General features: G+C 36.0%; 1 protein-coding gene across 8 annotated transcripts in view; it reads left to right on the forward strand.

Moving 5' to 3' along the window:
- EVI5 (ecotropic viral integration site 5) overlaps positions 1–20,339 on the forward strand; it is a 238,219-nt gene that overhangs the window by 120,448 nt on the left and 97,432 nt on the right. For 5 of the 8 annotated variants that reach the window (XM_070367675.1, XM_070367679.1, XM_070367673.1 and 2 more), the window contains 2 exons: positions 444–476; positions 1,028–1,174. The exons of 1 other annotated variant lie outside the window; for it this stretch is intronic. In XM_070367675.1, the coding sequence (XP_070223776.1) occupies positions 444–476; positions 1,028–1,174 (180 nt within the window). The remainder of the gene's footprint in view (positions 1–443; positions 477–1,027; positions 1,175–20,339) is intronic. 2 more of the 8 variants (XM_070367677.1, XM_070367674.1) reach the window with 1 other exon arrangement.

Genomic DNA, 20,339 nt, shown 5'->3' on the forward strand with positions numbered 1-20,339 from the left:
TCATATTTTCCTTGCTTTGTTCCTTTGGAAGTTGCTGTTGCACAAATTGCTGTCATACTTTATAAGTGGAATTGCTTACTCAAATTCCTTCTCCCTTTCATATAAATGATTTGACAATATGGATAATGCTAAAAATACTTTAAAAGTATGCTTTAAAGAGAAGATATTGGTTTGTCCCAAATTATGAAAAAAACCCTCTTGGAATTTGTGTTTGGTTTCTTCTAGAAGTACATGATGTTCTCCCATTTATCTTTATTTTGATATATTTTTCTTTAAGAATAGAAATACATACAATAAAAAACTTTTAAAATCTAAATGTCCATTTTAATTGCAACGAAAAGTAGGTGGAATTTGGGTATGTGTTGTTTCTTCTTATTCCTAATTTTATCACCTTTGTTTTATTTCTGTCTCTTACATTCCTATCTGAATTTTTCCTTTTGTAGGAAAGTGCTTCCTTGGCAGATAGATTGATACAGGTATAGTTTTTTGGTTTTTTTTTTTAAAGCATTTTCTCTAACATCTAAGGGAAGTCCTAAACCTAGAAATTCATATTTTAATGCATGCAATTTTACATGCATTTTTCTGGAAGTAATTTTTGGGTGGTATCTATGGTTGTAAACTTAATTTTTGATAACAATGTGTTACTTTTATTAAAATAAGCCCATCTTTTGCACGTTTTAGAGCTAACCTTATTTTAAAGTATTTATTTCAAAATGGCAATAAGTGGATTCTGCAAAATTAACCACTATTCATTGAAAACATTAGTCCTGCATGTACAGTAATATTGCATGAATTGAATTTTTATTGACTGAAAGGAATTGTTCTTAAGATTATCAGATGAATTTTTCATTGAGTCTCCCAAAATTTGCTGGAGCAATAAGCTGCTGGCTAATGATTACTTAGGTTATTCTGTTTTCTGAGGTGATTTTTTTTTTAACATGTCAAAGTAAGTAACTAAAGCTCACAAAGGCAGTCTTTCTTGAATCTGTCCTAAATTGCTTTACACACACAAAAATTATGTCCTAAGGGACAAGTGACAAGAGCCCAGGAGGCTGAGGAAAACTACCTCATAAAACGGGAGCTGGCCACCATCAAACAGCAGAGTGATGAGGCCAGTGCTAAACTGGAGCAAGCTGAAAATACCATCAGGAAGCTCCAGCACCAACAACAATGGGTAAGGAGTCTGGTAGTGTTTTTTCTCACCTTCCTCATCCCCTTCCTTTAAACTTTTTTTTTAAGCACAACTTCTGTGCTCTAGTTTTTTAACAATTTTGTTTTCTACTGTAATTGAATTCTTAATCAATTTGAAGTTTTATAATACTTAGGGGTCTTATTGTGGCCTAAAGCCTCCTCGTTCTAACATTTTTTTTTTTTTCTGTTTACACAGTTTTGTTAGAAATGGGTATTATTTTGTTTCCTTACATTATGTTTTCAGTCACAGCAAATAAGTGGTGTTTGTCAGACCTGCTTTTTAGGTTTTAGATATCTGTTTCATAAAAAGTAGGTTTTCATTTTACAAATTAAAAGATTAATTTGTAAATCTTTTGCCAGTTTTTGTTAATTGTGTACATAAGATACTACCTAACATATAGAAAATATATAAATACCTCATTTAGATCTTTGATAATATGGTGATTTATGTCTTAGAAATACTGTAGTCCTCATACATCGAGGCATTAAATTATGGGTTCAGTTGTATGCTTACGTTTTTTCCAGAAGAGAGAAATTGTCAAAATGAAAAAAAAAAAAAAGATTTAAAAAATATTAGTTAACTATCTTTGCGACCCCATGGACTGTAGCCTATCAGGCTCCTCAGTCCATGGAATTTTCCAGGCATGAGTACTGGAGTTGGTTGCCATTTCCTTCCCCATAACTTACAGTAGTAAACTGCTACTGATCATAGAACTATCCTCAGGTATCTTTTGTAACTTAGATACTATTTTCCATTGGCAAATTCAGACCAGTGTGATCTTAATCAAAAATTTGGAAGTTAAAAAAAACCCAACTATATGAGAGTTGAAAAGCCAGCTGTTTATCTTTGAGAATATATTATTTCTTATTTCAGCTTTCTGTTTTCAAGTAAGAGTTGGATTGTAACAGGAATAGGAAGAAAAAGTGTTAAACTTATAACTCTATATGGGTCCGTAAAGCAAAAGAATGACTTCAAAGTTGGGTGTTATTTTTATTCAGAAAAATTAAGATCTTGTATTCTCTTCTGAGCATGAAAATCAGAAAACTAAAAGCAAAAAGAAGACATTGGTAATTGAAAAAAACATAGATTTTTTTCTTATTATGTTGATTGAATATGGTTACCAAAAAATGAATAAAAGAGTGGTCAAAGAATACATTCACTGCTTATTATCTGTGGAAGACTGGTTCCAGGACACTTGAGGATACCAAATTATTGTGTGCTCAAGTCCCTTTTGTAAAAGGCATCATATTTGCATTTAATCTGCATGCATCCTCTCATATACTTTGGTACAGACAAACCTGAATGAACTTTTGGCCAGCGTAATAGATTGTACTAGGTATTACTATTATAAATCATCTCTAGGTTACTTATAATAGTAATACCTAGTACAGTCTATTACGCTGGCCAAAAGTTCATTCAGGTTTGTCTGTACCATCTTACAAACCTGAACGAGCTCTTTGGCCAACCCAATAAATGCTATGTAAATAGTTGCCTTTGTATGACAAATTTAAATTTTGCTTTTTGGTACTTTCTGGAATTTTTTTTCCTGAATATTTTCAACCCATGGTTGGTTGAATCTGCAAGTGCAGAACCTGTGGCTGTGGAAGGCTAGCTGTACTAAGAAGATGGGAACTCAGATGTTTTATTTTGCCTTTGAATGAAATATCAGTAATATCAAAGCATAAAAACAGGAAAAACAGAATTGAGAGGTCATGCGGAGAAGGCAGTGGCACCCCACTCCAGTACTCTTGCCTGGAAAATCCCATGGACAGAGGAGCCTGGTGGGCGTCTGTGGGGTCGCACAGAGTCGGACATGACTGAAGTGACTTAGTAGCAGCAGCAGTAGCAGCTGAGAATTAAGCTGAACTGAGTTATCAGTGTAATCTGATTTTGTCATGAGGAAAGATAAATACTATGTTTACATTTAGTATAAGCTACAGTCTTAATAAAATACATTAGAATCATGAATTGTTAGTTTTTTACATAGTTTTTCAAATAATAAGACCTGTGGATAGATATGTATCAAAGATTAAAAAAATACTGGTTTATAATGAAAGAGCTAAGAGAGCAGACAGAAGCAGCCAGAATGAACTGAAGCTTTTGAAAATAGTCAAGTGTAAAAAAAGAATATTTGTACTCTAATTCAGGGACAGTTCAGTTCAGTTCAGTCGCTCGGTCATGTCCGACTCTTTGCGACCCCATGAACCACAGCACACCAGGCCTCCCTGTCCATCACCAACTCCCAAAGTCCACCCAAACCAATGTCCATTGAGTCGGTGATGCCATCCAACCATCTCATCCTCTGTCATCCCCTTCTCCTCCTGCCCTCAATCTTTCCCAGCATCAGGGTCTTTTCAAATGAGTCCAGCTCTTCGCATCAGGTGGCCAAAGTATTTGGAGTTTCAGCTTCAACATCAGTCCTTCTAATGAACACCCAGGACTGATCTCCTTTAGGATGTACTGGTTGGATCTCCTTGCAGTCCAAGGGACTCTCAAGAGACTTCTCCAACACAGACCCATACTGAGGGCCTATGATACAGCAAGTAGAAAGCAAATCTCTACTTCAATTTTGTTACCGTCTAAGCAAGCATTCTCTTAAACTGAAATAAACTGTAAAGCAGATGTATAAAACAGCAATGCACAAAAATAGGTGAAAATATCAGAGCCTTGGTTAAAATTTCAACTTCAAAGTAAAGTGTATATCTCTGGGTAATCAGTTATCAGGATGATCACAGGAATATTACTTTTTTAAAAGGATCTTACAAAATAAGAGATACTAAAGGCTTTGAGGTTGGCAACTGCAGCTAAGTAATAATGGCTGGATATCTCAAAAGAAGATCAGTGACCTTGATAATGCTTCATTAAAAATTCCTGAAGCATGTGATTTGTGAATAAATAGAAAAATAACTTATATTAACTGAATGCTAATTTACTCTGTATGTCATAACAAACTAACTTTATTTCTGTAATAAACAGAAATTCTTAGAAGTTATTGGTAGTCTCTCTCATGATATCATTCTTGACAGAGTAGAAAAATATAGATGGAATTAGTAAACAAGTGGTTTTACAAGTGACTGTGTCAAAACGGCTATTCATGTTGAAGAGATATCAGAGGTCTTTGTCTGCTAAGTCTGTGCTTCAAATATATATTATTTAAATCTTCATGTAAAGGTATGTTTAAAGTTTATATATGAAATATTTTAGGAATGTAGGTAATATGCTAATGGTGAGTCAAGATTTCAAAATATTTAAACAGTCTGTTCAGAATAAGAAACTAAATAAAAGATTATCTCATAGAAATAAATCTATAGTTTTGTCTTGAAGTTTAAATCTTAAAGATATATCTTAGTGATGCTTTATGTAACAAAACCTTGAAATTGAGAATCAGGAATTACCAGTAATAATATGATACTCCCCAAATCCCAAGTATAGTGTTCTATAAGTAGCTTGTAGAAACTTGGTGGTGTTGTATCTAGTTTGAATACCAAAACTCATATGAAATGTTTACAGACTGTATTATGGCAAGTTTAGGAAGATGTGGAATCCCTGGATATTTTTAGATTCCACTAAAGAAGGTTTTAAAGATCATCATAGGTAGTTATTTTTAAGTATTGGAGAGGTGAGTTTATGGAAAAGTAGTTAGTCTCTTTTGATATTGCTTCAGAGGCAGAATGTGTTTAAGATCCAAAGATACAAAATCTTATTGGAATTTTGACAAATGGAATAATTTCTTTGCAAGGTACTGAGAATACCAATACTGAACTGACATTGCTAAATGTCTTGATTACAGCCTTCCAATATAACATCATGAAGTCTTCAAAATTCTCTAAGGTTTTCAAGTTTATTCCAGCAGGAGATATTGAATTACCAATATAATCAACCACCATCACCACCCTCTACTGCCAGTAGTGTCATTTTATATGATATACATAGCTTTGGATTTCATATAGGGAACTGAATTCTAATCCTGTTTTGCTAGCTTTGTGACTTTGGATACTCAGGATTGGGTTTCTTTTCTTTTCCAAAATGATTGTATAAGGCTAAACCATGTCAAGTCTTTCTCTTTAATTTTTTAAATGAACTTTGTTGAGGTATAAGTTACATGCAATCAAATTCATCAAATTAAAATATATGGTTTGATGTGTTTTGGACATTAGTCGTATAACCTTCACAGTCAAAATACAGAGCATTTCCATCATCCCCACAATTTCCTTCATGTCCCTTTGCATTTCACCTTTTCACTCCCAGCAGCCTTTCTGCTTTCTGTCACTGTAGTTTTGCCTTTTTTAGAATTTCATATAAATGGAATTGTAAGGTATGAGGCTTCTGTGTCTGGCTTCTTGCACTTAACATGTTCACCCACTTTTTTTCTTCTTGAAAATTTTTTTCTTCATTGTGGTAAAATAGACACAACATAAGATGTACCATTTAAGTGCTCAGGTCAGTGGCACTAAATATACTTTTACTGTTGTATGACAATAACTACTGTATTTCTAGAGCTTTGTCATCATCTCAGACAGAAACTTTGCACCCATTAAAAAATAACTGTCCTTTGCACCTCCACCTCTTCACCCTTGGTAACCTCCATTGTATCATATAAGTAGAGTCATATAATATTCATCCTTTTGTATCTGGCTTATTTCATTTAACATAATGCTTTCAAGGCTCATCCTTGTTGTAGCATTGCATTAATATCAGAATTTCCTTAGTTTTTACTGTGGCTGCATAATATTCCATTGTATGCGTATATATTTTGTTTACCCACTCATCCGTTTATGGTCATTTTGGTTGTTTCTACTTTTTGGCTGTCATGAATAATACTGCTGTGATCATTGATCATTAACACACAAATATCTGTTTGTGTCCCTGCTTTTAATTCTTTTGACTATATACCTAGAAGCAGAGTTGCTCCATCAAATGGTAATTCCATGTTTAACTTTTTGTAGAATCAGCAGACTATTTTCCACAGCTGCTGCATCATTTCACATTCCCACCAGCAATGTACAAGGGTTCCAATTAATTTCTCTACATCCTCAACAACTCTTGTTCTTTGCTTTGCTTTTTTTCTTTACTGTTTTTTATTTAAAGAAAAAATAGCCATCCTCATGGTAGATGTTAAGTGATAATTCATTATGGTACATAGGAGTAAATTTAACTAGGAAGATGAAAGACTGTGCACTGAAGACTATGAATCATTGTTTATCCATTCATCTGTTGATGAAAGAAATTAAGGCATAAATAAATGGAAAGACCCCATGTTCATATATTGGAAGATTCATATTATTAAGATGTCAGTGCTACCTAATATGATGTATAGATTTAATTCTGTCAACCCTATCAGTCTTTTACAGAAATGAGAAAACTTATCCTGAAGTTCACATGGAATTGCAAAGAGCTCTAAATAGGGAAAACAATCTTGAAAAAGAACGGAGTTGGCAGACTCACATTTCCCAATTTGAGAACTTACTACAGAGCTAGAATAATCAAAACAATGTGGCAAGAAGATAGAAATATAGATCACTGAAGTAGAAATTGAGAGTTCAGAAATAAGCCAATACATCTATGGCCAATTGATTTTCAAAAAAGGTTACCAAGACCAATTGGTAAGGAAGAATAGGTTCTTTAACAAATGGTTCTTGGAAAACAGGATATCCCCATGCAAAAAAATAAACTTAGACTCTTATCATACACCACATTAAAAAATTACTCAAAATGAATATCAGCCATCTTTGTGCTTTTAAAACACATAAAGATAAACCTTCATGAGCTCAGATATGGCAGTGGATTCTTAGATATGAATTCTTTGGCACCAAAAGGATGAGCAACAACCACCACCAAAAAACAGGTAAACTGAACTTCAAAAGTAAACCCTTTGAGCGTCAAAGAACATTATCCAGAAAATGAAAAGACAGCCAACAAAATGGTAGAGAATATTTGCAAATCACATATTTAATTGTTTAGCATCTAGAATGTATAGAGGACTCTGAACAAAAAGACTGCTGCTGCTGCTGCTGCTAAGTCGCTTCAGTCGTGTCCAACTCTGTGTGACCCTATAGACGGCAGCCCACCAGGCTTTGCCGTCCCTGGGATTCTCCAGGCAAAAACACTGGAGTGGGTTGCCATTGCCTTCTCCATTGTGTGAAAGTGAAAAGTGAAAGTGAAGTCGCTCAGTCGCATCCAACTTGTAGCGACCCCATGGACTGCAGCCTACCAGGCTCCTCCATCCATGGGATTTTCTAGGCAAGAGTACTGGAGTGGCTTGCCATTGCCTTCTCCGGAACAAAAAGACTACTCAGTTTTAAAATGAACAGAGAATTATACAGCATCAACCAAGACATGGAAACAACCTACGTGTCCACCAATGGATGAATGGATAAAATGATACACATAAACACACACAATACACCCTTGCATGCTAGAATATTATTCAGCCATGAAAACAATGAAATCTTGCTATTTGCAACAACATGGATGGACATTGAAGGCATTATGCTAAGAGAAATGTCAGATAGTGTAGGCACATATCACATGACTCACTTATATGTGAACCCAAAAACAAAAAGTCCAAGCTCATAGATAGAGACAATAGATTGGTGGTTTCAAGAGATGGGAGGATGAGTGAAATGTAGTTAAGGGAATCAAAAGGTAGAGATTTCCAGTTATAAATAAGTCATGGGAATGTAATACACAACATGGTGATTATAGTTGACAATACTATATTGCACATTTGAAAGTTGCTGAGAATAGGTTTTGAAAGTGCAAAATTGTAACTGCGTATGGTGATGAATGTTAGACATTGTGGTGATCCTTTCGCAATTTATATGAATACCAAACCATGATTTTGTACAGCTATAGTTAATATAATGTTATATGTCAATTGTATTTCAGTAAGACATTTTTTTAAGTAGGCAGAAGACTTAACTAGATCTTTTTCCAAAGAAATATACAAAAGGCAACAAACATTTGAAAAGATCCTCAACATCATTAAGCTTTAAAATCACCTCTCAATTACTTAAAAATGACTACTTAAAGCATTGGCTAGTGAAAAATTTATAGCATCGAATGCTTATATTAGGAAAGGAAATAAGTCTCAAACCAACAATCTATTCTTCTACCTTAAGAAACTAGATTTGTCCAAGAAAATTAAACCTAAAGCAAGTAGAAGGAACAAGTATAAAGAGAGTAAAAATTAATGAAATTGAAAACAGTATAAAACAAAAATAGAGAAAATCTGTGAAACCAAATGCTGGTTCTTTTAAAGCATCAATGAAGTTGATAAAACTGTCTAGACTGACTAAAGACAGAAAAAAATAATAGCCCATTTAGGGATAACATTGGCTTTTTACATATGTAACTAATTTGTCTTGTCTTATACCCTGGATTTGTCTGATTCCTTCTTCATGGTGTCATATCTTCTGTAAACTAGATTCAGTAAATATTTTTAACATTTAGATTATAGATGATGTTGTGAACTTTGCTTTAAATCAGGAATCCCATAATGTAAGTTCCCACTATTTAGTGATGCTGAGTTAGTTTGTCATGCCGAGTTTGGTTACCATACACCCTCTCCCTTGTAAAGGTATGGTTTCTTCTTTGCAATAATTAATATATTGGGAAATACTTTTGTACCAAATAAATATCTTGTCCTCTATTCATCTATTACCTAATGGTTTTAGCATCCTCTGATTGGGTTTTCAAGATGGTGATTTCCATATTTTCTCATTTTTTCCTACTCTGTTAGCTAATGTTTCTCTGTAAAAGAATTTTTTCTTTTTTTCCCCTTCAATCTCTCTCTCTCATGTACTTTGAATACTTTTGTATCATTCCAGACTCATGTGCTTTTATTTGTTTTGGTGTTTTCATATCATTTTTAATGCAGTTGGTACGATGATATATATTAAACTTTTGAATGGCAGTTTTTAGTATAATTTTAATAGATTTTGAGTATTGATATTCCTTAAAAAGCGTTTGTGCAGTACACAATTATTGAATGATTGTCTTTAACAGGTCACTGGTTCCAATGAACTTGATATTGCTGGTTTTCAAAAATGATGTTATTTTATTATAATTTTTTAATTGAAATATGTAGTTGGTTTATAATACTAGTTTCAGGTATGCAACATATTTACTCCATTTAAAGTTATCACAAAGTAATGGCTATATTTTCTTGTGCTGTACAATGATCTGAGTTAATTTATTACTTAGTATTTACTGTACTAAATAAAATTTACTTCATTTAGTAATTTTAAATGATAAACATTAAACTAAGCATAAGATAAATCCAAGCATTTAGATTAAACTATCCTGGTCAAGGCTATGGTTTTTCCAGTAGTCATGTATGGATGTGAGAGTTGCATTATAAACAAAGCTGAGCACCGAAGAACTGATGCTTTTGAACTATGGTGTTGGGGAAGACTCTTGAGAGTCCCTTAGACTGCAAGGAGATCCAACCAGTCCATTCTAAAGGAGATCAGTCCTGGGTGTTCATTGGAGGGACTGATGTTGAAGCTGAAACTCCAGTACTTTGGCCACCTGATACGGAGAGCTAGACTCATTTGAAAAGACCCTGATGCTGGGGAAGATTGAGGGCAGGAGGAGAAGGGGACGGCAGAGCATGAGATGGTTGGATGGCATCACCAACTCAATGGACATGGGTTTGGGTGGACTCTGGGAGTTGGTGATGGACAGGGAGGCCTGGCGTGCTTCTGTTCATGGGGTCGCAGAGTCGGACACGACTGAGCGACTGAACTGAACTGATCCCTTGAAGTGTTTGCTATGCAATGTTACACATCAGTTTTCCTAGGAAGCCCATAGAGGTAGAAATGTCCAGTAACATTTCATACAGTCGCATGTCTGACTGTCCCTTTTGAGTGTGTTGAGGCACAGATGTGTTTATGTTGGATGGTTTTTCCTGAGGAGATCTACTGAGTCTTGCTTGGTCTATTAATATTTAAAAACTTTTTATCCTACACACGACTGCCTATCATTCAGGTGTCCTGAATAAGTAATCTTTGTCCATCAGTTTATTGGCTAGGATCAGCGTATACAAGAAGGATTGTAATAGTTAACGTTGTTGACTGCTGAAGTGACTGCCTTTCAGATGATTGGGACCTTTGTACCAGGAGGTACTAAACAGGAGGCTAGGCAAGATTTCTTTTGATCTTCCTTCCTCTTCCTATAATTCTAGAAGAAAATATGAAATAATTATGTGATAATTTTAAGAACCAAGGATTTGGTGTGAGGAATAAAAACTAATCGTACTTAGAGTAAACATATGAATAAACATTAATAAATTAAAAACTGTTAGTGCACTTGTGAAATCTTTTAGATAATTCATTTTAGAAAATATGTTTGTTGAGCAGCATTTAGAATTGCCCAACACCTGATTTTACCTAGTGGGTTTGTTTTTCTTTATGAATATGGAAGTTAATATCTAACATCTCTTCCTGCACAATAAACACTTTTAAACTGTACTTCGGTGACATTTCAAGAAAAAGCCATTTAATTTTTAAAAGCCATGTAATTATTGGTAAGTTTATTTAAATTTCCTAGAAATCCAAAATAGAGTATATTCAGTTCAGTTCAGTTGCTCAGTCATGTCCGACTCTTTGCGACCCCATGAACTGCAGCATGCCAGGCCTCCCTGTCCGTCACCAACTCCTGGAGTCCACCCAAACCCATGTCCATCGAGTTGGTGATGCCATCCAGCCATCTTATCCTCTGTTGTCCCCTTCTCCTCCTGCCCTCAATCTTTCCCAGCATCAGGGTCTTTTCAAATGAGTCAGATCTTCACATCAGGTGGCCAAAGTATTGGAGTTTCAGCTTTAAAATCAGTCCTTCCAATGAACACCCAGGACTGATCTCCCTCAGGATTGCCTGCTTGGATCTCCGAGTCTTCTCCAACACAGTTCAAAAGCATCGATTCTTCGGTGCTCAGCTTTCTTTATAGTCCAACACTCACATCCATACATGACCACTGGAAAAACCATAGCCTTGACTAGACAGACCTTTGTTAACAAAGTAACATCTCTGCTTTTTAATATGCTATCTAGGTTGGTCATAACTTTCCTTCCAAGGAGTAAGCATCTTTTAATTTCATGGCTGCAGTCACCATCTGCAGTGATTTTCGAGCCCAGAAAAATAAAGTCAGCCACTGTTTCCACTGTTTCTCCATCTATTTGCCATAAAGTGATGGGACTGGATGCCATGATCTTAGTTTTCTGAATGTTGAGCTTTAAGCTAACTTTTTAAGCTTGGTAAATTCTTACACTGTTGGTCAGTATGCCTAGAAATCTGAACAGAAGTTTTCTTCCAAAATAATTTTGGCCTTAGTCTAAGATTAAACCTTTTACATTCATATGTAATCATTTCTTTTCAGCCTAAATAATAAATGAATGCTCACTTCAATGGAAATAATTGTTTTCTTAGCATTTTTTTTCATCAGAGTATCTTGCAGTTGAGTATAAAAATAATCAGAGATGATCTTCCATCTTAAAGGATGTATGTAAGTTTTCAGATGTTGGAAATCATTTAAAAAATGATATACCATTTTTTCAAAAAAGTTTAGTGTGGCAAATCTTAAATAGGGCATCCATATTGTTTGGATTTCTTTTAAACAAAGACTACATGGAGCATGTAGGGAGGATTACAAACATCTTTTGGGATCGTATGCTGGGTGGGAGAGCAAGATACAACTTTTTATTTAAATTTTTTTTTATCTTCTGATATTTCTTTGCATGGAATCATATTCTTGACCATTTGCCTATGTAATAATAGTTTTCTCAGATGCTTTAGCCGTAACAGTAGAATGTACCATGTGCTGTGTTGTGCTTAGTCACCCAGTTGTGTCCAACTCTTTGCAACCCCATGGACTGTAACCCGCCAGGCACCTCTGTCTGTGGGTATTCTCCAGATAAGAATACTCCAGTGGATTGACATGCCCCCCCCCCTGGGGATCTTCTTTACTCAGGAATTGAACCTGACTCTCTGGCATCTCCTGCATTGGCAGGCAGATTCTTTACCACTGAGTCACCTGGGAAGCTCTAATTCTTAATATAGTACATATTAAAATTCTTCCCTGGTGGCTCAGACAGTAAAGAATCTCACTGCAATACAGGAGACCAGTGTTCAATCCTTGGATCGGGAAGATATGCTGGAGAAGGACATGGGTACTCACTCCAGTATTCTTGCCTGGAAAATGCCATGGACAGAGGAGCCTCGCAGGCTACAATCCATGGGGTTGCAAAGAGTCAGACATTACTGAGGGACTAATACTTTCACATATTAAAACAATATATTAAGCTCTAAAAAGTATTATTTCATCCTTTATATGGCTTGCAAGTTATGAATATGGGCTCTGTAATCCATATTCCCAAGTGACAGAATTGCCAATTTCTTTTTACCTTGCTGGGTCTTTTTAGGTTACTTAGGTTAAGTGAGGATACAAAGTGCTTAGCATATGCCTGACATATAATGAGCACTCAGTAGATGTTAGCTGCTATCATCATTGTTGTTATCATCATAAACTTTAAAAATCTGTTTTGTAGTGAGTGTTACAGGAACATATTAAAATGAAACAGCTGCATGGGAAATGATCAGGGCTTGGGCTCAATGTGATAGTTGTTATTAAACCTCACTTTGAGCTTCTCTTGGCTTTGATGATTTTTTAAAGTAATTTTATTTATTTATTTTGGCTGTGCTGGGTCTTCGTTGCTTTATGGTGTTTTCTCTAGTTGAGGTGAGTAGGGGCTACTCTCTAGTTGCAGTGTGTGGGCTTCTCATTGCAGCAACTTCTCTTGTTGCGGAGGGGCTTAGTTGCTCTGTGGCATGTGAGATCTTCCTGGATCAGGGGTAGAACCTATGTCTCCTGCGTTGGCAGGCAGATTCTTTACCAGTGAGCCACCAGGGAAGCCCCTTGATGATTTCTTTCTTCTCTCAAAAGTTTATCATTCTTTATTTTTTTTTAATTTAATTTTATTTTTTAACTTTACAATATTGTATTGGTTTTGCCATATATCAAAATGAATCCGCCACAGGTATACATGTGTTCCCCATCCTGAACCCTCCTCCATCCTCCCTCCCCATGACACCTTATCTTTGACAAAGGAGGCAAGAATATACAATGGATTAAAGACAATCTCTTTAACAAGTGGTGCTGGGAAAACTGGTCAACCACTTGTAAAAGAATGAAACTAGAACACTTTCTAACACCATACACAAAAATAAACTCAAAATGGATTAAAGATCTAAATGTAAGACCAGAAACTATAAAACTCCTAGAGGAGAACATAGGCAAAACACTCTCCGACATACATCACAGCAGGATCCTCTATGACCCACCTCCCAGAATATTGGAAATAAAAGCAAAAATAAACAAATGGGACCTAATTAAACTTAAAAATTTATCATTCTTTTCCTGACCTCAAGTCAACCTCATATATAAAAGCCCAGTTTTTGTTGATTTGTTTTAAAACTTTCAATGCAGTGTTGTTGGTTTCTAAATTTTTATTGTTTTTTAATTATTTTTTTCTATTTGGTTTGGGAAAACTATAAAGTGAGGTGGACTATCCATGCTAAAAAGTTTTCTAAGTAGACATGGTACTCGGAATTTTTGTTCCTCAGTGTTCACTTGTTTCATAGCACTGTCATCATGGCACATCCTCCTGATAAGCGGCTGGAAATGCCCACATGTGCTACAGTTTTTTTTTCAGACTGTATGGCACCCATAGCCTTTCTTGATATCTCTTATTCCGCTGGAGGTAGTTAAGTTAAAAGGCTTCATAAAAACAAGAGAAACAAAACTCCTTGTTTTATAAATGACACTCCCCCACCCCCACCCCATGGAAAAATTTTAAAAATTGAAACAGGTATTTTACAGTGCACAGCAATGTCTTTTAACAGTGGCATTTTTATCCCAATTCTGCCACTCAATATTTGTCCTTTTACAAATTACTTCTGTATATAATACAAATTTTTTTATCCTGTATATAATAAAGGATTATTGAAATTTAAGTGAGTTGGTCCTCTGGAAAAATGCTTAGCATAGAATGAGTACTCAATAAGTGGTAGTTATTATTAAGATTAATATTAACATTATTTCATTATTCTATCAGCTTGTTTGGTCAGTGGCATAAATGGCTAATAACCAAAACTTAAAAGACTAAAACTGACAGGTGAAGTTTTAATATCAGAAGTATATCATTTTCCTGATCAAATTTAGATCTGCAGAATTTTGAACAGCAAAATTGGAAATGTAGAAATAAATACCAAATAAGAGAATTCAATTGCAGAAGCTCTGAGCCAATTGAAAGGGACCAAAACCAAGCAAGAATAATAAAACCTCTATAATCAATAAATGTTATCTTATAAAATTTACCCTGTATTAGAGTTCTGCAGAGTAATGAAAGTAATTCCAGTCCAAGGGTAGGAGAAGACTAATGTCCTAGCTCAAGCAGCAGGCAGGAACAGAATAAATCCTCCCTTTTTCTGCTACATGTTCTATTAAGGCCCTGAACAGATTGGCTGGTCCCCACTTACGTTGGGAGGGCAGTCTACTAAGTCATCTGAAAACACCTTCATAGAAACACCCAGAAATAATGTCTAATCTGGGCATCCCATGTGCTAGTCAAGTTGATGAGAATTGACCATCACAAGTCCAGCCTTTGTCAACTTGGCACACATGTGCATCTTGTTAATCTATACTTAATCTCCAGGTAAAGAAAACAATAAGGTCATAATTCTGCATAACTTCGTACAGTTATGTCCTGAGCATAACCAAATATGTACTAATGCCTTCCCCAGAAGAGGTGGTGAAATTCTTGAGTAATGTTTTCCCTTCTTGATATCTTGTAATTTAATTACAGGATATACTGTAAAATTAACAATACTTAAATGCTATAATATAAAGTCAGTGCATCTTATATTGCATAAGAGAACAAGAGAGGAAAGAAAACGCACATATTCAAAGAAAACAGAAAACATTCATAGCAAAATTGGGAGGAATTACTCATGGCAGTTGCAGTCCTTATATATGTAAGTCATCATGTGGTAGTATTTGTAACTACCTTCTTCCACTACCCACTCTGTATTCCTTTACCTTCAACAAGCACTTCAGCTGGTCATGGTTCTTTGCTTGGTGGGATGACCCAAACCTTGAATCCTGAAGGATCTGGGCCATAAGCAATCCTTCCTGTATTGAATTATTGTAATTTTTTTTACCTTAATTGCAAGGCATGAAAATATTAGAGACACTTGAAAGGATCTCCTATGTTTCACATATATTCTTCCAAATCTCCACTGTAGTGTAGTGGACTACTCGGTAGTGATCAGTCAGCCAAACCAACACCATAATTCTCTTTTTTTACTCAATGATTCAGATGTGTGAGGACTCAAAGTGGTTTGCCTTAACTTCCAGTTTACTGTCTCTTCATGGAACCATTCCTCCCTCAGGAACTAAGAAATCTAGACCAGCAGAACATAATGTTGCAAAGCAAACATTTGTTGGTGAGTCTGTAGCAGTAATAGTGTCACTCCTATTTACACCCCTTGATTCCTATATCTGTGAATTATGGGGGAAAATGACACTGTATATTGCACATGACTCACAGCATATTCATTCTTCTGGAGAACCTTGTCCCAGTCTTGTAAGGTATTGCCACCTAGCTGGCACTGGAAATGAGTTTTCAAATGGTCATTCCACCCTTCTGTCAGTCCAGCTGCTTGATATTAGGGAATTTGATGAGACTGATGAGTTCCACGAGCATGGGCCATTGCTGTTCTTATTTTGCTATGATGTGCACTCCTTGATCAGAAGCAGCGCTGTGTAGAATACCATCACAGTGGAGAGGCATTCTGTAATTCCACGGATGATAGTTTTGACAGAAGCATTGCATGCTGGGAAAGCAAGTCCATATCCAGCGTAAGTGTGTATTCCAGTAAGAGCAAAACATCCCTTCCATTTTGGAACTGGTCCAGTATGATTAACCTGCTACCAGGTAGTAGGTTGATTACCCCCGGGAAGGTGTCATATCAGGGGTGTAGTGTTGATCTCTGTTGCTGGCAGATTGGACACTTAGCAGTGGCAGTAGCCAGATCACCTTGGCGAGTAGAAATCCGTGTTGCTGAGCCCATGTATAACCTCATTTCCAGCTACTGTAGCTACTTTGTTCATAAGCTTATTGGGCTTTCTGAGGATAGAGGCTGACTGGTATCCACGGAATGGGTTATCCCATTCAATTGAGTTTTTTTTTTTTTTAATGACTTAAAATCTTTTATTTCTCTAACTTGAGAGCACCATTTTCCCCTTTCTCTATCAAGCAATGAAAAATATTTGACTCCAAAAATAAAAAGCAAGAAACAAAAAATAAAACAGAACTTTTTAGTGCTTAATAGCAAATAGTATTACAGTTTTCAGAGATGAGCTGAAACTGACCTCGTAGAGCAGAGAGCATAGTGGAAGAAGCAGATATTATTATATTCCTTTCATCTAAGTAGGGCAACACTGCAGCTTTTGTGATTTGTCCAGCCCAGAAGGGAAGAATGAGAATGCTCTTGCCACAAGAAATTTTGGACCACACTTTCCTTAGAGCCTAAATCAGAATCTTTCAACTGATTTTTAAAAATCCTCTGCTGAGGTCACCCTTTGGCAAGCATTCACGTGGGAAGCAGCATCTTCACAGTTTTAGCATATTCAGAAAGATATGTCTCCATACATCTTCCCCAATTTCTTTGTCACCAGTTTTCCCTTTCTTTACATTGAACCAAGGCATGTCCAGCATTTCCAGTTCATTCACCATGGGCCACCCTTTGGTCCATATTCCAACCAAATAAATGCTAAACCCCCAACTCATAGCACTAAATGCAGAATCTCCAGTGAGTCCATATCAGTACTAAGAACTGATCCCAGTAAAAGCTTTTTGCTCAATAATGCATATGAATGTAATTGAATAGTTCTAGTTGCTATATACAAAAATTGATAATGAGATGAAATTGGCTCAGTGAAGTTAGGTTTATTTTGAATACTCTCTTAAAGTGTATCACTGCTTGTATAATTTTCATTAACATGTTTGTTCTAATAAACATGGAATTAAAACTTCTTTAATCTCAGTACAAAAGGAAAAGAAAACACCTGCCTGGGCCAGGTGGCAAAATCGTAAAAATGCTTCTACTACAATTTAGTATAAGCTGTAACGTAAAATACAGGTATACCTCAGATTGTGGGTGCAATTCCAGGCCACTGCAATAAAGCAAATATCACAAAAAGTGAGTCACACAAATTATTTGGTTTTCCAGTGCATATAAAAGTTAGGTTTATACTGTATTGTAGCCTATGAAGTATGCAGTAGCACTATGTCTAAGAAAAACAAAGTACACACATTAATTAAAAGATATTTATTGCCAAAAATGCTAACCATCATCTAAGCCTTCAGTGAGTAAGCTTTTTGTTGGTGAAAGGTCTTGCCTCGATGTTGATGGCTACTGACTTATCAGGGTGGTGGTTACTGAAGATTGACAATTTATATTTTTAAAAAGGCAAAGTGAAGTTTGTTACAGCGATTTTGATTCCTTTCATGAAAAATTACTCTGTATCATGCAGTGCTGTTTGATAACATTTTGCCCACAGTAGAACTTCTTTCACAGTTGGGGTCAATACTCTCCAACCCTGCCAGCGCTTTATTAAGTGAGCATGTGTAATATTCTCAGTCCTTTGTTGTCATTTCAGTAATCCACATGCATTGTCACCAGAAGTAGATTCCATCTCAAGAAAGCATTTTCTTTGCTTATCCATGAAAAGGAACTCCTTGTGCAACTTTTACCATGAGTTTGCAGCAAGTCAGTCACATCTTTAGGCTCCACTTCTAACTCTAGTTCTCTTGCTCTTTTTGTTACATCTGTGCTTGCTTCTTCCACTGGTCTTGAACACCTCCAAGTCATCCATGAAGGTTAGAATCAGCTTCTTCAGTTAATGTTGATATTTTGACTTTTCCCCATGAATCATGAATTTTCTTAATAGCACCTAGAATGGTTAATCTTTTCCACAAGGTTTTCAGTTTACTTTTCACAGATCCATCTGAGGAATGGCTCTTTTTTGACAGCTATAGCCTTACAAAATGTATTTCTTAAATAATAAGACTTGAAAGTCAGGATTATTCCTTGATCCTTGGGCTGCAGAATGGATATTGTGTTAGGAGGCATGAAAACAACATTAATCTCATTTTACATTTCCAACAGAGTTTTTGGGTGACCAGGTGCACTGTCAGTGAACAGTAATATTTTGAAAGGAATCTTTCTGAGCATTAGGTTTCAACAGTGGGGCTTACAGTGGTAAGCCATGTCATAAACAAATGTGCTATCATCAAGGCTATGTCATTGATTTTTAGAGAGCATAGACAGATTTAGCTTAATTCTGAAGGGTCCTAAGATTTTCAGAATGGTAAATGAGCACTGGCTTTGACTTCAAGCCTCTAGCTTCATTAGCCCCTAACAAGAAAATCAGCCTGTTCTTTGAAACTTTGAAGCCAAGCATTGACTTCTCTTCTAGCTATGAAAGCTTTAGGTGGTACCTTCTTCCGATAGGAGGCTGTTTCATCTACATAAAAAATCTATTGTTTAATGTCGTCACCTTCATTAATGATCTTACCAAAATCTTCTGGATAAGTTGCTGCAGTTTCTACATTAGAACTTGCTGCTTCAAGTTGCACATTTATTTTATGGAGATGGCTTCTTTCTTTAAATATCATAAATCAATCTCTTTTTAACTTCAAACTTTTCTTCTGCAGCTTCTTCACCTCTTTCTGCCTTCATAGAATTGAAGAAAGTTAGGTCCTTGTTCTGGATAAGACTTGGGCTTCAAGGAATGTTGTGGCTGGTTTGATCTTCTATCCAGGCCACTAAAACTATTTCCATTATCAGCAGTAAGGCTTTTGCACATTTTTACCACTTACGTGTTCAGTGGAGTAGCACTTTTAATTTCCTTCAAGAACTTTTTCTTTGTCCCAACTTGGCTGTTTGGGACAAGACCCCTAGTTTTTGGCTTATCTTGGCTTGCGACAGGCCTTCCTCACTAAGCTTGATCATTCCTAGCTTTCAGTTTAGAATGAGAGATATGCAGTACTTCCTTTCTCTTGAACACTTAGAGGCCATTGTGGGTTACATATGGCCTGATTTCAACAGTATTGTATCTCAGGGAATAAGGAGGCACAAGGAAAAGGGGAGAAATGCGGGGAATGGCTGGCTGGTCAGTGGAGCTGTCAGAATACACACAACATTTATCAGTTAAGTTCACCATCTTAAATGGGTGTGTGGTTCATGGCACCTGAAAACAACTGTGATAGAAACAGCAGAGCTCACTGATCACAAGCCAAAAATAATAATAATGAAAAAGTTTGAAATATTGTGAGAACTACCAAAATATGACACAGTGACTTGAAGTGAGCAATTGTTGTTGTAAAAAACAGCACCAATAAACTTGGTTTGAAGTAGGGTTGCCATAGACCTTCAATTTGTTTAAAAAAAAAAACAATCTTCAAAGTGCAATAAAGTGAGGAGCAATAAAATAAGGTATGCCTATATTAAATAATACCCACTACACACTGTAATTAATAGTTAGATGGTCATATATGTAAGACTATTGCAGTAGTTCAAAGAAAGGTGAGAGCATAAATAAAAACAATGACTGTGAAGGTGGAAAGGAGCAGACAAATTCAAGAGGTAGCTGGAAGAAAAACTAAGATGTGGTGATTGATTTGGTATGGGTTGAGTTTAATCATAGTGGAAGTTTTTACTTGGATGGTTGTTAGATGATGGGATCCTTAGCATATAAGGAGGAAAAGATAAGGAGTCCAGTTTTGAAAGGTTGAATGTGAGGTGAGTGTGAGGCTAAACAGACGAAGAAAACCAGTAGGAAGTTGTTAATATGAATCTTTAGTTTATTAGAAAGATCAGGGTGAGAATACGGACTTGAGAGTCATCACTCTTTATATATCTGTATATCTGTCGATTTCTGTCTATATTTATTGTCCTTCAGTTCTGGTCATTCACTCAGTCGTGTCCGACTCTTTGCGACCCCATGAATCGCAAGCACGCCAGGCCTCCCTGTCCATCACCAACTCCCGGAGTTCACTCAGACTCATGTCCATTGAGTCGGTGA

This window comes from Bos mutus, chromosome 3 (genome assembly GCF_027580195.1).
Source record: "Bos mutus isolate GX-2022 chromosome 3, NWIPB_WYAK_1.1, whole genome shotgun sequence".
Classification (NCBI taxonomy): domain Eukaryota; kingdom Metazoa; phylum Chordata; class Mammalia; order Artiodactyla; family Bovidae; genus Bos; species Bos mutus.